The sequence below is a fragment of the Mytilus californianus genome, unplaced genomic scaffold, assembly GCF_021869535.1.
Source record: "Mytilus californianus isolate M0D057914Y unplaced genomic scaffold, xbMytCali1.0.p SCAF_10, whole genome shotgun sequence".
Taxonomy (NCBI): domain Eukaryota; kingdom Metazoa; phylum Mollusca; class Bivalvia; order Mytilida; family Mytilidae; genus Mytilus; species Mytilus californianus.
In genome coordinates, this window is record NW_026262582.1 from 48,795,943 (window position 1) to 48,811,918 (window position 15,976).

General features: G+C 31.9%; 1 protein-coding gene across 1 annotated transcript in view; it reads left to right on the forward strand.

Moving 5' to 3' along the window:
- LOC127718278 (ankyrin-1-like) overlaps positions 1-15,976 on the forward strand; it is a 28,835-nt gene that overhangs the window by 1,384 nt on the left and 11,475 nt on the right. The window contains exons 2-3 of the mRNA XM_052224273.1: positions 9,364-9,829; positions 10,989-11,218. Of these exons, the coding sequence (XP_052080233.1) occupies positions 9,610-9,829; positions 10,989-11,218 (450 nt within the window). The 5' untranslated portion in view covers positions 9,364-9,609. The remainder of the gene's footprint in view (positions 1-9,363; positions 9,830-10,988; positions 11,219-15,976) is intronic.

The window sequence follows — 15,976 nt, forward strand, 5'->3', positions numbered from 1 at the left end:
TTTAAATTAAGTTCAAGTTTAACCAAATTTATAATCAAGTGTAAATCAAAACCCTGGAGGTTTAATTTTAGAACTTATTGATGAAGTGTTTTCATTATCAAAAATTATTCAGTTTTAGAAAAACTGAATTATATAAAATTGTGTGCTTTTTAACATGAAGGAATTTCAATTTTTTGATAATTTATCCTTTTTTATCACCAAACTATGTCATTGCTATTTCATTCCATCTGTTGAAATGGCCATTAAATATGATTTAAATTCCATTTGCTAACCATTTTAACACTTAAAGTGAGCTAATATAAGGGTTTGATTATAACAATTGGATGCTTATTTTGTTATGTCAATCGAAGGTGTGAGTATGTTCTAAATTTGTCAGACAACAAGCTTTAAATATTCATAAAAAATGACCAAGTATTGTCTGACCTATACTTCTAATGCAATTATTGTTTTGTTTGATCTTAGATTTAAGTAAGAGAATGATATTTCTTACGATCGTACTTATCATTAAGAAAGGAATTGTCATTCTATAACAAAACTTAGAATATAGACGTCCCTCTGGCAATCCTACTTAATCTCCTTATCTTTATTTGAGTATATACATCTTTGTTACTGACCTTTTACTTACAGTTATTCAAAATACCTCAAACACAAAAACATAAATTTAAAACAATGAGGCATGAAAATAAAATCAGAATAAGACACCTGTCAGACAGACATGTGCACCTTACAATTATTTTATACACCAAACATAGTTGACCTTTTGTATGTTATTATTGTAAAACTAAACTAATCTTACAAACTAAACTAATCTTACAAACTAAACATTGATACAATTCTAATATAACGAGGTCGAGGTCTGATGAAACCTGTCACAGGGACATGGCCTCCTTACATTACTTTTAAACACCTATACATATAATAGACGTATAGTTAAATTTATAATAGTATACTTTTGATAAAAAGTAAAATAACAAAAATACCGAACTCCAAGGAAAATTCAAATCGGAACGTCCCTTATCAAATAGCAAAATCAAATGCTCAAACATGTCAAACGAATGGAAGACAACTGTCTTCCTGACTTGGTACAGGCATTTTATTAAGTAAGTACCGAGCCACGTCAAATGAATATTACAAAAAATAGACTAAACAGTAAAAGTAATAATTTACAAAGTAAAATAAAAGAATTCTATAACACGTTATTAAGATGATAAACAACGTCAGTACCTAGAATCTATACTTCAAGACCATCGTGTATCATTTGTGAAGTTGATACGGAATATTTATCAACAAGGTTTTGGTATCTTCTGATGAATTTTTATAGAAAAAGGACGAGACGTTCTTTGACATACCCCTGGTTCATCAACTTTCTGCTTAGACACTGGGGACGTTTTACAAAGTCTGAGTAGCAGCTGCAAGCTTTTGAATACCGAATGAGTTGGGATTTGTATATCCCATGTGCAGGTGAAGTTGGTATATTGCTACTAAAAAAGGGACGAAAGATACCAGAGGGACATTCAAACTCATAAATCGGAAATAAACTGACAACGCCATGGCTAAAAAAGAAAAAGACAAACAGACAAACAATAGTACCCAAACACAACATAGAAAACTAAAAGACTAAGCAACACGAACCCCACCAAAAACTGGGGGTGATCTCTGGTGCTCCGGAAGGGTAAGCAGATCCTACTCCACATGTGGCACCCGTCGTGTTGCTCATGTTAGCACAAACCCGGTAAATACGGTAGGTCACATTCGTGAAAAGGGAACGGGATTGTAGTTACGACATTAGGAACATATCTGCTATCATCTGTGAAACGGATATTCCATAGCGGTCAACCAACTCGTCATGGCGTCCGTAAAATTTACGAAGGGATGATTTCAACTTCACCATTTGGAACTCTTGGTTTAATAGCTTCCTTGTGAGCAGCAACCCTCTACTAAGGTTGAGAAAATTGATAATTTCGAAATTAAAATCGTCTTGTTTGTCATTGATTCTGGTACTGAGATGACCGCTTATGTCAAATTCGAGGTATAAGTCTAAAATGAGGCGGAAGAAGCTGTGTCTGTTGTTTCTTTAATGTCTAGTGCTGGAGAATATATTAATGGAACCCAATCAGAAAAGTTTGGATTGTTAATGGAAAGAACATCATCAATATATCTGAATGTGAAATTAAATGATCTGGCTTCTTTGATCTTCATGTTTTTGACAAGTGGCTGAAGGAACTCCGACTCATATGAAAATAAGAAGAGGTCGGCAAGGAGAGGCGCACAGTTCGTTCCCATAGGAATGCCGACAATTTGTTATTGTGAACATTTAAACATTATGAAATTCATAAACATAGTATTGATGCATGAAAATAAAGATGTATATATAAAAAAGATGTGGTATGATTGCCAATGAGACAACTCTTCACAAGAGACCAAATGACACGGAAATTAACAACTATAGGTCACCGTACGGTCTTCTTCAATGGGCAAAGACAATACCGCATAGACCGGTATAAAAGGCCACGAAATTACAATTGTAAAACGATTCAAACGAAAAAACTAACGGCCTAATTAGTGTACAAAAACATAAACGAAAAACAAATATGTAACACAGCAACAAACGACAACTAAATGAACTAAAAACAAATAGGTAACCAACAACAAACGACAACCACTGAATTACAGGCTCCTGACTTTGGATAAGATTTCATACAAATAGTTTTTCCTTTCCATGTGCAAAAGAGGTCCTGTAAAAAGTCCTAGGACATTAGACCATCAAAATATACTGAAAGTATTTAGCTATTCCTTATTTTCCAATCATACTCCAGAGGAAATAAGAGTGGTGGTTTGGCGATATGAGCATTCATCCAGATGTACACTTCGAGTGTAACTCCAATCATGCACTGTCTGAATGTTGCCTCTAAAAGAGATAGTTTCGACAAGGAAGCATCCTTAGATAGCGCTGACTTCACTCCGAATTCGTTGATATCTCCATGTACTATTTGAGCCGTGTCTTTGAGGTCATATAGACCAGCGATTAGTTGTCTTCCCACTGTAACAGAAGTTTCGATATCAGAACCAGCTAGATTTTACAAACTTTGAAAGATTAACGGGGTTTCTCTCAACGCCTTATTAGCTGCTTAATGCTAATGCCTAGGAAAGAAGACATATCTCATCCTGTAAGAGCCAGATCAGCTGGTATTGTGCTAGACATGACTAGTTTCAAAAACATTGCATATGCCATGGACGGGTATTATCCGTCTTCCAGACTTCGTTGAAGAAATGCATCCTGTCTGTAACCGCAATTCATCAATGTTTGACATCTGTGGAATATAATTTACACTAGTCACTGTCAATGTCTGGTGAATTTATTACAATGCGACCCCTGGAAAAACCCAGTATTTGAGAATTCGAATATCGCTCGGTAGTAGCGAGTATCGAATATCAAAATGGGATTCGATTAATCGGTTTCCTGTTAGTACATTGTTCTCTTCTTTTAATGAATGGAATTTTTGGAGATTTCAATAGAAATTTCGAAGTAATCTTATCTTAATAATCGTTTCGTTTGTTTGTGCAATATTGTCACTTAAAATGCTTCCGAAATCTTTCGTTTTGAAAAACTTCACAAACATGTTGCACCATATAAGACCGAAATGTCGAACAAACAAAATAAAGTAAAACGGACAATTAGGCATCACATCGATGACTTCTTAATATATAATACCGTAGTAAATGTCTTTCTAAGAATAATGAAAATGAAAAATGAGTGGCACTCTCATTCTCACACGTTTATTTGAAAAGTTTTGAAATATCAACAAAAATATATACGTATCAATCATATTTAAATAAATTATACTCACTGTTATGATAATATTGTTTTTTATCAGCTCATATAGTAGCGGATTTTTAAAAAATACCCTGTTATTTTCCATATAAATTATGCAATTTGAAATGATTTTAAAATCAATTATCATTCTTGTGAAGTCTTAACAAAATCTTATGGATATTTGTGTGAAAACGAGTTTGATAAAAAAAAATGTTTAGGAAACTTATATATTTAAATTATGGTAGATCAAGCCTGGGACTTAAATTATAAAGCCCAAGATGAGGATGTAAACGGCTTATCGTCAATTAGGCAACGACCAACAGATCTTAAAATGCGTATTACTGTTTTTCCCATTTTGTAGATATTTTTCCGAGCTCGAGCGAGTACTCGATTATCGGTCGATAAAATCAGTATTTTTTTTTACAGAGTTGACATCCCTACTTTTTATCACCTGTACATTAGCAAACAGAGACTGCAGAATAGTTTTTGTATCTGCCTCTTCCTGATTACAGCTGATTAAAGTCAGCTACAGTTCCGGTACAAAATTGTTTCACAGTGTCTGGATTTTGTCAAGATCAAGCTAGGAAGATTTCGTCGTGGTCTTGCAAATCAAATTCATTGTAGAGCACGAATGCATATTCAACTAAAAATCTGATCAGATGCTGTTTATTTTCATGTGTACATAAACACTTCTTTAAATCTAGAATTAATCTACCTCAAGTGATATGAAAAATCATACTACCATTTCAAAAAGACCTCCTCCTTCTTTCTGCTGATTTTATAAAATGTTCTACACCACACCGATTAAACATGTTCATGACACACTCAAAATTTTCAAAACAAGCTATTAGGTTTTTAAAGTAGTGTTTGGCTAAATCTCTTAAAATGTTGTACATTTAAAGACTTTGTATAATACACATACCATCTCTGATCAGGATTGACCGATTCGTTTCATATGGAGGGAGTGTAAAAGAGGTGCACACCTCTTTATCCAATACATTTAATAAAATCTGCTTTGCATCATTTCTTCACCGTCTCATCGTCACAAAAAATTGGTATTGGTATTCTTTCTGTACACGCTGTATAGCATTGATGTATCCCTAATTCAACAAATGTTTCCAAATTTCCAGGCTTTATAACGCGACCTTTGATACTTACTCGTTATAATGGAAACATTTTGGCTGAATGAAATTCATCATAAATACGGCGATACACATTATTCTGTCTCACATCTTTTTTGTCTTAATGAGTAGTGTTCCCTTTATGTGTTGCGTTTGAAAAAAAAAATAATCGTACGCAGACATTTTGAATATAACGCGTTAATCCCAAATATCTTGATTCTTTTTTAGCACTGAGTAAGAAAATTTACCAGGACTGTCCGTTATTATCCACGTTAAGTCGACTGTTCCAATGTGGTTAGAAATTAGTCTATTCGAAAACCTCAACAAGAATAAAAACCATAATAACACCACAAAAGTTAATAAAAACAATAACTACAGGTGATATATGTAAGAAATTAAAAGACTTTGACAGACAGTAAGATTAAAAAAAAATGTTACATGCAATTAAAGTTTTTCCATTTTACTCAATACGTATTTTCATATTATATCTGAGTTATAAATTTACTGTTTGCAAAAATATGAATTATTCTAAATACTAAATATTTTCTTATCCCAGGCAGATAACCTAGCCGTATTTGGCACAACTTTTTGGAAATTTGGGTCATCAATGCTCTTCATCTTTAGGCCTGGCACCTTTGATAACTATAAGCTTGTCGTAATGTTCTATTGTATTGTTTTTTTGTGTGTTTCTCTGTCCTGTATGTTCTTCCATTTATTTGTATTGTGGTCCTGTCATGTAATGTTGTCATTTTAGTGTTATATTTAACATTGTCATTAAAGCGGGAGGTTTGGCTAGCCACAAAACCAGGTTCAACCCACCATTTTTTCTTAAAATGTCTTGTACCAAATCAGAAAAAATGGCTATTGTTATCTTATAGTTCGTTTCGATGTGTGTTGCATTTTAGTGTTTCTGTTGTGTCTTTGATGTGTTTCACATTCATCACCCATCAACTTCCTCTTTTCCCGTATCTATCCATGACACAACTTGTTGGCAAATGTTTTATTTGAGTGTTTTTATCATATCACATCTAAAAATTATAAACAAATTACTATTTTCTGTTGACTATCGAAGGGACATCTATTTTCAAAATGAAATTTGTAGTTTACTGCCCCTCCACTGAATAATTTCCATGGTCCTTTAACAAACTTACAATCGTTTTACCCTTTGCAAAACAAAAGTTCTGCATTTTTTCCAAAATTGATGTTTATATATTAGTGAAGTAGTCAAAGCTTTCTTCTCTTAATAAGGATAGAGAGGTAGTGTATGCAACATACATTATGCACATGTGCTTCCACTATAAGACTGCATTAAGAATAATGATCAAAATTATTCAAAAAAAGGACAACAAGTTGAATTGATAAAAGATTTAAGGAAGTTATCTCTTTGACAGGGAATAATTAGGTTTGCTCAAGTTCCTGATTATTTTTTTTGACAACAGCGAGGTTGAGATCAAATAGTAATACTAAACTTAAACCATCATATTCATAGCTTTTGACGATGATCTAGTTAGACTTACAGTTCAAGATAGTTTTCGAAACATTGATTAAAATTGAGTTCACGTCAATCCTCTGAAATAATAAATTTGAAAATTTAAATTTTGTTTTAATTATTGATTACCAGTTAAACTTCAAGATATTGTTAAGGATACAGTTAAAGTTTGAAATTGACTTTAATATTCAGAATTAGTTTATTTTCTGGATCATTTTCTCAGTTACTATTTTTATAAAAAGTCGATTATAATTGGTTTTACTATAGATGTAAGAAGATGTGGTATGAGTGCCAATGAGACAACCATTATAGGTCAAAGTACGGGTTCAACGCGGAGCCTTGACTCACATCGAACAGCAAGCTATAAAGGGCCCCAAAATGATATCAAGCTTCATATACTAGTACGCATGCAATACATATAAGCTGTAGAGGGCCCCAAAATGACTAGTGTAAAACAATTCAAACCGGAAAATCAACGGTCTAATTTATATAAAAAACGAGAAACGCAAAACGCTTATGAAACACATCAACAAGCGACAACCACTGAACAACAGGTTCCTGACTTAGGACGGGTGCAAACAAATGCAGCGGGTTTAAACGTATAGGTAAACAATATTAATAGGTGTATACAAGGAAAGTATGGAGTGCATGTCTTTCTGACGGTTTTTATCAGACCTTGAACTATTCAAATTGTAAATCGATCATTTTTAAATTTCAGGAGGAAGTTAGCTTTACAAAAATAGTAAATAAAAAGTCAACTATAGTTGGTGGATTTAAAAAAAAATTATTGTAAGGTGTACATTTTGGTCTGACCACGAAAGTATTATATTTCATTTTACTTCTATGGTCTGACAGATTATTGATCTCACCTTATTTTCATGCATTAATTGTTTCAACGTAAGTTTTAGTGATTGGTTTTTTTAGTAACTTTATTTAATTTTGGCAATTACATAAATTTATATGTTTATGTACATCATAAAAAGATGAAGTAGGATAGCCAGAGAGACATCTATCCAGAAAAGACCAAAGGGGTAGGAAATGCAAAACCACAGGTCACTAAAGTAAAGCATGTAAAGAGTTATTTCAGATAATTCGTTGCAGCCTTGAAGCGCAACTACAATTGTTTCTCATAGAGCACATGCTACGTATTTTAATTACGGTCCGTCGTTGTGTTGTTCTGCATAACTGTTTAGTCCATTTTTTGGTATCAAACTCTCGCGTGGCTAGGTATTTATACATCCCACTGTTGTGTTATAGAGTGTCTATATGTTTTTTTGTTTTTCTTTGTTGAACTAGCAATTTGTTTTATAGTGATTAAGATTGTAACACAATGTTGACTGCTGTTCCCCAATTTTTGACATTTATACCTATTATGTCTGTTTGTTTTACTTACACATTGTGGTCAATATAATGGAATTATATGTGAATGTCATACAAGTGAGAGGTTAATCTAGCTATAATACCAGGTTAAATGCATCATTTTCTACAAAAGGAAATGTCTATACCAAGTCAGGAGTATGACAGTTGTTTTCCATTCGTTTGATGTGTTTTTGTCATTTGATAAGGGACTTTCCGTTTTAAATTTTCCTTGGAGTTCGGTATTTCTGTTATTTTACTATTTAGTAGAACATATTATTCTGTTAACATCACATTTCTTTCTATTTTTAATTAAAAAAAGGGTAAGTCAACTTTCGTATAACATTACTATACAATAAATTAAAAAATCTTTGTAATGTGATATTGCAATAAACTTTGCAAAATATGGTAAGGTGACATAACAATAAAATATATAAAAGGTACAATGTGATATTTCAATAAAATATGTCACAAATTGAAATGAGATATTACAATAAACTTTGTCAAAAACTAAAAGGTGACATTACAATAAAATACATAAAAGGTATAATGTGATATTCAATAAAATATGTCACAAATTGCAATGTGACATTACAATAAACTTTGTCAAAAATTGTAAGGTGACATAACAATAAAATATATAAAAAGTATAATGTAATATTTCAATTAAAAATGTCACAAATTGTAATGTGACATTTCAATAAAATATGTCACAAATTGTAAGGTGACATTACAACAAAATATGTCAAACAATCTTTATGTGAAATCACAATTAAGTGTGTCAAAAATTGTGATGTGACAGTACAATAAATTATGTTAATAAACAACCCTAAATAAATATTTATCAATCCCCCAGAGGCAATCGAACGCCTGTCGAAATCGTGGATATTATTTCTGACTTTTATCAAGTCATTATGTTTTAAAGAACTCATTGCAATATCATAAGAGGCTAAGTAAAAATGTGTTCATCTGAACTCGACACCAATTTTTCTGGTTCATAGAATAATTTAAGATATACGATTTGATGTTCATTTCAACCACTTTTGAGTAATTGGTCAAGAAGAATTGGTTCATAGAATTATTTAAAGATTTATTGTCTTATTGAACCCTTGATATAGTTCTATAGTTCAATGATCAATGTCAATTTCAAAGACATTCAACATTGTATACATTCAGCAAGCATCTTCGCATTTCAACATGTCAATTTTCAAATTTAGAAATGATTTTTTTCTATTACATTTATTGATTTGATCATATGGCAACTTTCCATTGCTCTTACAATTTACAAGCCATAAAGGTCTTGATTTATACATTGTATATATGGTTAAATTTCTGTGTAAAGTACGTAACTTAATGAATGAAAATGCTATTTTTCCGTGCGATGTTTTCCATAATCCTAACCCTTGTTAAAATAAAGGTGTGTTTATTGCACCTTTTTTCAAGGTTCTAATATAATTGATTACATATGTTACATAGGAAATAACAAATCTAACAAAATTTGTAACTTGATTTTTCATAAATTATATAAGCTGTCAACTTTAAAAGGTTAATATTTGTCACCGAAACTTTCTTTTTTAATTCAGGATGAAATTTTATATTATCATATAGATGAAAACAAATCTTAATTCTGAAGATGAAACATATGTGCTGCCATGATATCATCATGTAAGTGCTATGAATAATGTGTACATGAATACGCCATGATTTATGCATGTGAAGGTACAATAACATGAATGCCATGATTCGGAAAAGAATATGTATGAAGTTAATTTATATATAAAGTTGCCTACTACTTATTGTGGATATAAACAAAATTAACACCAACAAAGATGACATCTCTCTCCAAAGAAGAAGACAACTTTGTGAGAATGGGCTTGTTAATAACAGGGATTTCTCCACGTGCAGCACGAGCTTTGTTTGATAAAGAATTTCACCCTTCCTGTTTAGATACAACCCTGAGGAAAGAGTATTTCAAACTGAAACAACTTAAGGATAACAAACATGTTATAAACCAGCAGCAGTGGACTTTGTTGTTTCCTAAGCCGCCTGGTATGTATAAAATCACTGAGACATGTTATAAACTAGCAGCGGTGTAATTTGTCATTTCCTAAGCCGTCTGGTATGTATAAAACACTGAGACATGTTATAAACTAGAAGCAGTGTAATTTGTCATTTCCTAAGCCGTCTGGTATGTATTTAACACTGAGACATATAATAAACCAGCAGCAGTGGAATTGGTTGTTCCTTAAGCTGCGTGGTATGTATCAAAACACTTAGACATGTTCTAAACCAGCAACAGTGTAATTTGTTTTTTCGTAAGCAGCCTTGTATGTATAAAACACTGTGTGACGTCCATTTTCACTGAACTAGTACACAATTTTATTTAGGGGCTATTTTAGTTTCCTATCGTTAACTTTCTTTTTGTTATTTGGCTGTTTATTTAGTTACGGTGTGCATATTTAACAACTCGTTCGCTTATTGTGTCTGTAGTGACGTTTCAGATTTCAATGGCGTAATTCAATTATAACTGGTAAGCTATTCATTAAGGTATTCGTTACCAGAAATTGCTTAAAACTTTTCCTAAAATCTTTCATATATACATTTAGATTTGGTTTTACATTTGACTGTACCAGTATAATTTAAAAAAAAAAGGAATATTACATCCTACTTTTGATGGTTATGATATTCATATATTGATCTTTGAACAATTCAACTGTGTATATTTCTATCTGATAGAGATAATCTAATCTTGACTTTTTTTGCATGGATTATTGTTAATGTTCAGTTCACGTGATACCTTAATTTGTTAAATGATTTGAATTCATTTTTGTTTTGTTAATCGATATTGCCTAATTTGTCTGAGAAAGGTTTTGTGATCTTAGGGGAAATCAAAAAAGGAAAGAAGATTCTGCTAATTCAGAATTTTGTGTGATGCGAAAATTGTGACGAGATAGGTTTCGTAAACATTAAAACTCAAATGTCAAATTTTGGTAACAATATTTGTGTGCTACATTACCTAAAATCATTATTATCAAACTAGAATTTTGGATCATTGTTCAACAATCACAATAATCAATGCACGCAAAAATTTCAGAATTTTCAAAAACTTTAATCAAAGGATTGTTTTTTATTTTGAATAATTTTAATGCTTATAGAATTGCTTGATAATATTCATTGGTCCATTGAGTTAAGAATTTTTAATTGACAGATATTCCAAGGTCGGACACCTTTGACGTAACTTTGATGATAACATTACTGAGAAACCTAGCAGTGTTAACTGATCCTGTAAAAGGATATGATCACCTGCCTAGATCCGGTGAGAAAACACCTGCTTCGGATTTGGCAAGGATAAAGTATTACAGAAACTACCTAGCCCATCTTGAAAACAGCAAGATAGACACTGCTTTATTCACTACTGCTTGGAACGACATTAGTGAGGTTTGTATGATATTACGACAATTAACAAAATAGATGTGGTATAGTTGTGCAAAATAATGCCGAAGAATATCATATCGTATATTCAGAATAATTAAGCAAGAGATTGTGCATAATTACATCTTACCAAAATACCAGATACACCAAAATAATATGCAAGGACAGAAATCTTGGTTATTTGGCTGACAATGAAGTATCATTATGCCATAGTTTATTCAGGGTCGGGGTCGGGGTGAAAAGAGCAACATCTATGAACTTGTAAGTCCATGTATTAAACAATGTAAGTCATTCTTTGATTGACTATTGCTTGCGTAAACATTGTTAAAGTTCAGTGGCAATTATTTTCATATCCAGGACGGTGTTGCTCTATAAAACAATCTGTTGAAAAATCATTTTAAAAATACAATGACACAATACAATACATTTTTTTCTTAAGAAGCACCAGTGGGTCATATAAATATAACAAATATGGTGTTTTATAAGTCATACAATCCTACATAGTATAATTATAACACAAATATAACTATAGTTCAAAATATCAGATTATATATCAAAATCGTGGATTTGAACGTTCGCATATATCCCCTAGTTTCTAGTGCAAAAAAAAGGCATGAAGATGGCTGAATGATTTTGAAGTCAAATATAAAAATTGCAGTAATAGTATCACTAGTTATTTTATCTTATACGGTGAAAGTTATATTTTTTTTTCAACTCCAACCAACAGTCTTTAAAGATTTTTTCCCAAAATTACTCTATGGATCTTTAAAATCTTTTACTCATTTTAAAGCTGAAATATTACTCTTTTTTAATCTACAGATAGTTATTTTGGTAGAATCAATTAAAAATACATCTCTTAAACTGACTTTAGAAAAGTGCTTTGAACGTTCGCATATATCCCCTAGTTTCTAGTGCAAAAAAAAGGCATGAAGATGGCTGAATGATTTTGAAGTCAAATATAAAAATTGCAGTAATAGTATCACTAGTTATTTTATCTTATACGGTGAAAGTTATATTTTTTTTTCAACTCCAACCAACAGTCTTTAAAGATTTTTTCCCAAAATTACTCTATGGATCTTTAAAATCTTTTACTCATTTTAAAGCTGAAATATTACTCTTTTTTAATCTACAGATAGTTATTTTGGTAGAATCAATTAAAAATACATCTCTTAAACTGACTTTAGAAAAGTGCTTTCCCAATTTGGATAAAAATAGCACATTCAGGTGAAAGGTAGGTAAAATCTGTTTTCATCCCTTTTATTGACCAAACACTAGTTAAAAAAACTGTCTCTCAGATTTTCGATATATGCCTCCAATTAGAAGAAACTTTGATTGAACTACTGGGTGCCAAACTTCATTTCACCTTTCATCTAAGGAGATCTATACATTCATTCAGAAACAAATTATCCCAAAATTGAGACACGGTTGTGTAGAAAATACTCCCTTTAATCACATATATCAATGCCAAACCAAACCAGATAGTATTATAATTCATACTGGAATGAATACCATTAGCATTAATTTTCTGAAAGTCAACAATGCAGGCATGCACCTCTCCATCCTTTAAGCTTCGATTATTATAAAAAAAAGATTTTAGAATAAACAATGTAGTAAGACGTTCATGCTTTTTTTAAACTCATAATTAACAGTCATGAATTAAGTGATTTTTCAAAAAAATCATCAAACATATTATTAAAAACACCATTAAACACTCTGTTCATGGCACTGGTCATTCAGGTTCCTTTATAATTGTAAGGATATTAGATATCTAAATTGTTGAGACAACATTTGGGTATAGTTCAGACGGAAAGACATGAGTTGAAAAGTTTTCTTGTACAAACTGTTGTTTTTTCTTCTTTGTATGCCTAAATCTGTTTTTGAATATTCAGGTTTTGAAAGTTTGAGAGCCATATGCAGAACATGTCTAACATGGGTTTTGGAATCGTTTAGATAACTCATTAGGTTCCAATTTGCAAAGTGATTGTATGTGTTGCGGATATGTCTGTTTCCTATCTATATTGATCGAACAATTAAGTTTATAAAATTATTTTAAACAAGTGTGTCTTTACTATACTTTAAATATATACTTTACCATAATCTCTTTGAGGTCCAGATAAAACCAGTTGTATACACTCATTTTTGTACCTATTGTTTGTTTTTAGATCATGATACAACTGAGTAAATAATATGCCTTGGCTCTGCACATGTATCATAAATGTTGTGTTGTTTTATTATTGTACTGTTGATGTTTTTTTAATATGTCAGCCGAGCCCAATGACATCTAAAAGTAATAATCGGAGTCACCACCACAAATAAGATAAGATATAAACACGTCATTGCTTGTATATCACAAGTTACCTTTAATTCCGTTTACAATAAGCTTCTGACAAAATAGGTATTTATAGATATGAGACTTTAAACTACTACATGTGGTCGATGATACTCTCTCAAAGAAGAACAACATCAATAGTATTCGACCCATTCGGTTTATAACACGTAAAGGGGTTAAAAACATCACCCTGCAACCTGCTTTCTGTCATTCAAATCTTTATCTGAATATTGTTCTGTGTGTAAGATCTTTGTCCGTCAGTGTTTACTTAAATAAATACCATAAATCATTAAAATGTAGTCATGCTTTGAAAATACTCTTAGGAATTAAAATCTCAACAAGGTAAAATTCGCCATGTTTTTTTAAATTTAAAGAAAAACATCAATACTAAGCATTTTCATTTGCTGATTTTCTGTTAAATCAAAATAGTTCTTTTGAAGTTTAACCCATTCATAATCAAGGTTAGTAATATCTAAATTTTTAATAAACAGTTTCAATTGTCTATAAATAAAACTGACAATCCTCCAAAATATTTGTAATTATGCTTGGATTGTTTTCTGCATACTGCATTTCAAAATCATATGTTGTTCATATTTGAGTTTGGACCTATATGTATTTTCACAAAAAAAACCCGGATAATATTGTTTAATATATTGAATGTAAAGATGATTTTGTGTTTTATCATTATATTTTAATGAATTTTGATTAATTAATTAGGGCCCCGCCGAATGGCGGACGCCCTATAGTGATCAGTCTGTCCGTCCGTCTGTCCGTCTGTCCGTCCATCTGTCCGTCCGTCTGTCCGTCCGTCCGTAACAAATTGAATTGTGTCCACCCTATATCTAGAGAACCATTATGATTTCAAAGTTTATACTTGACATGTATATTAACTAACACCAGAGGGTGTGTCATAATGTATGTACAAATTCCTAGGTCAAAGGTTAAGGTCAAAAACTTTGGTTTCAGTTGAGAACCCCATGTCCTATGGTAAAGATCGTGTCTTCTCTATATCTTGAGAACCGTTATGATTTCAAAGTTTATACTTGACATGTATATTAACCAACACCAGAGAGTGTGTCATAATGTATGTACAACTTCCTAGGTCAAATGTCAAGGTCAAAAACTTTGGTTTCAGTTGACAACATCATGTCCTATGATAAAGATCGTGTCCGCTCTATATCTTGAGAACCGTTAGGATTTCAAAGTTTTTCCTTGACATGTATATAAACCAACACCAGAGAGTGTGTCATAATTTATGTACAACTTTCTAAGTCAAAGGTCAAGGTCAAAAACTTTGGTTTCAGTTGACAACCCCATGTCCTATGGTAAAGATCGTGTCCGCTCTATATCTTGAGAACCGTTATGATTTCAAAGTTTATACTTGACATGTATATAAACCAACACCAAAGGGTGTGTCATAATTTATGTACAACTTCCTAAGTCAAAGTCAAGGTCAAAAACTTTGGTTTCAGTTGACAACCCCATGTCCTATGGTAAAGATACAATTTTTTTAACGCACATTATTCACATCGGGGCCCACAGAGATGGCTCCCATCTCAATGATATCTAGTTGTTGATGTTAAACACCACACTAAGCAACTCTTTGCTATATTGTTTTTATTGTTGGAGATATCTGAAGATATGAGCTTATAGGTGGGGGTCGAACTAGCAACGCCATTGTTAACAGGCTAGCAATCACTGTGAATTTTTACAGTATTTAAAAGGTCGAAACAAAATGTGCGGTAAACAATATCAGAATTTATATATAAAGTAATTTTCCAAAACCCTCAGACAAAGTTGACCTTGGGTGAATTTGGATATTATTGTATGTATTTATTGGTCACATAGTTCCAAATGTTTTTACGTATTCATACATCCTTTCCTTTTAAATGTTTAGGATGTAGTGTTCCTGATAAAGGAAAATCCAGAAAAGCGCTTCGGACATACGTAATAATACGTATTATTTTCGTTTACTAGCACGGGGTTGTTACCGCTGCAAATGATATATACGTCCCAAATGGATCATCATCTTAGTAGTCACATAAAAAGTAAAATAACAAATAAAATCAAAAATACTGAACTCCGAGGAAAATTCAAAATGGAAAGTGGAAGTCCCTAATCAATTGGCAAAATCAAAAGCTCTAACCCATCAAACGAATGGATAACAACTGTCATATTCCTGACTTGGTACAGGCATTTTTTTATGTAGAAAATGATGGATTAAACCTGGTTTTATGGATATCTAAACCTCTCACTTGTATAACAGTTGCATAAAATTCCATTATATTGACAACAATGTGTGAACAAAACAAACAGACATTCTAGGTAAAAATGTCTAAAATAGGGGAACAGCAGTCAACATTGTGTTATAATCGTAATCACTATAAAAACAAACAAATATGCCAACAAAGAAAAAACAAAAAGGCAAAGCACAT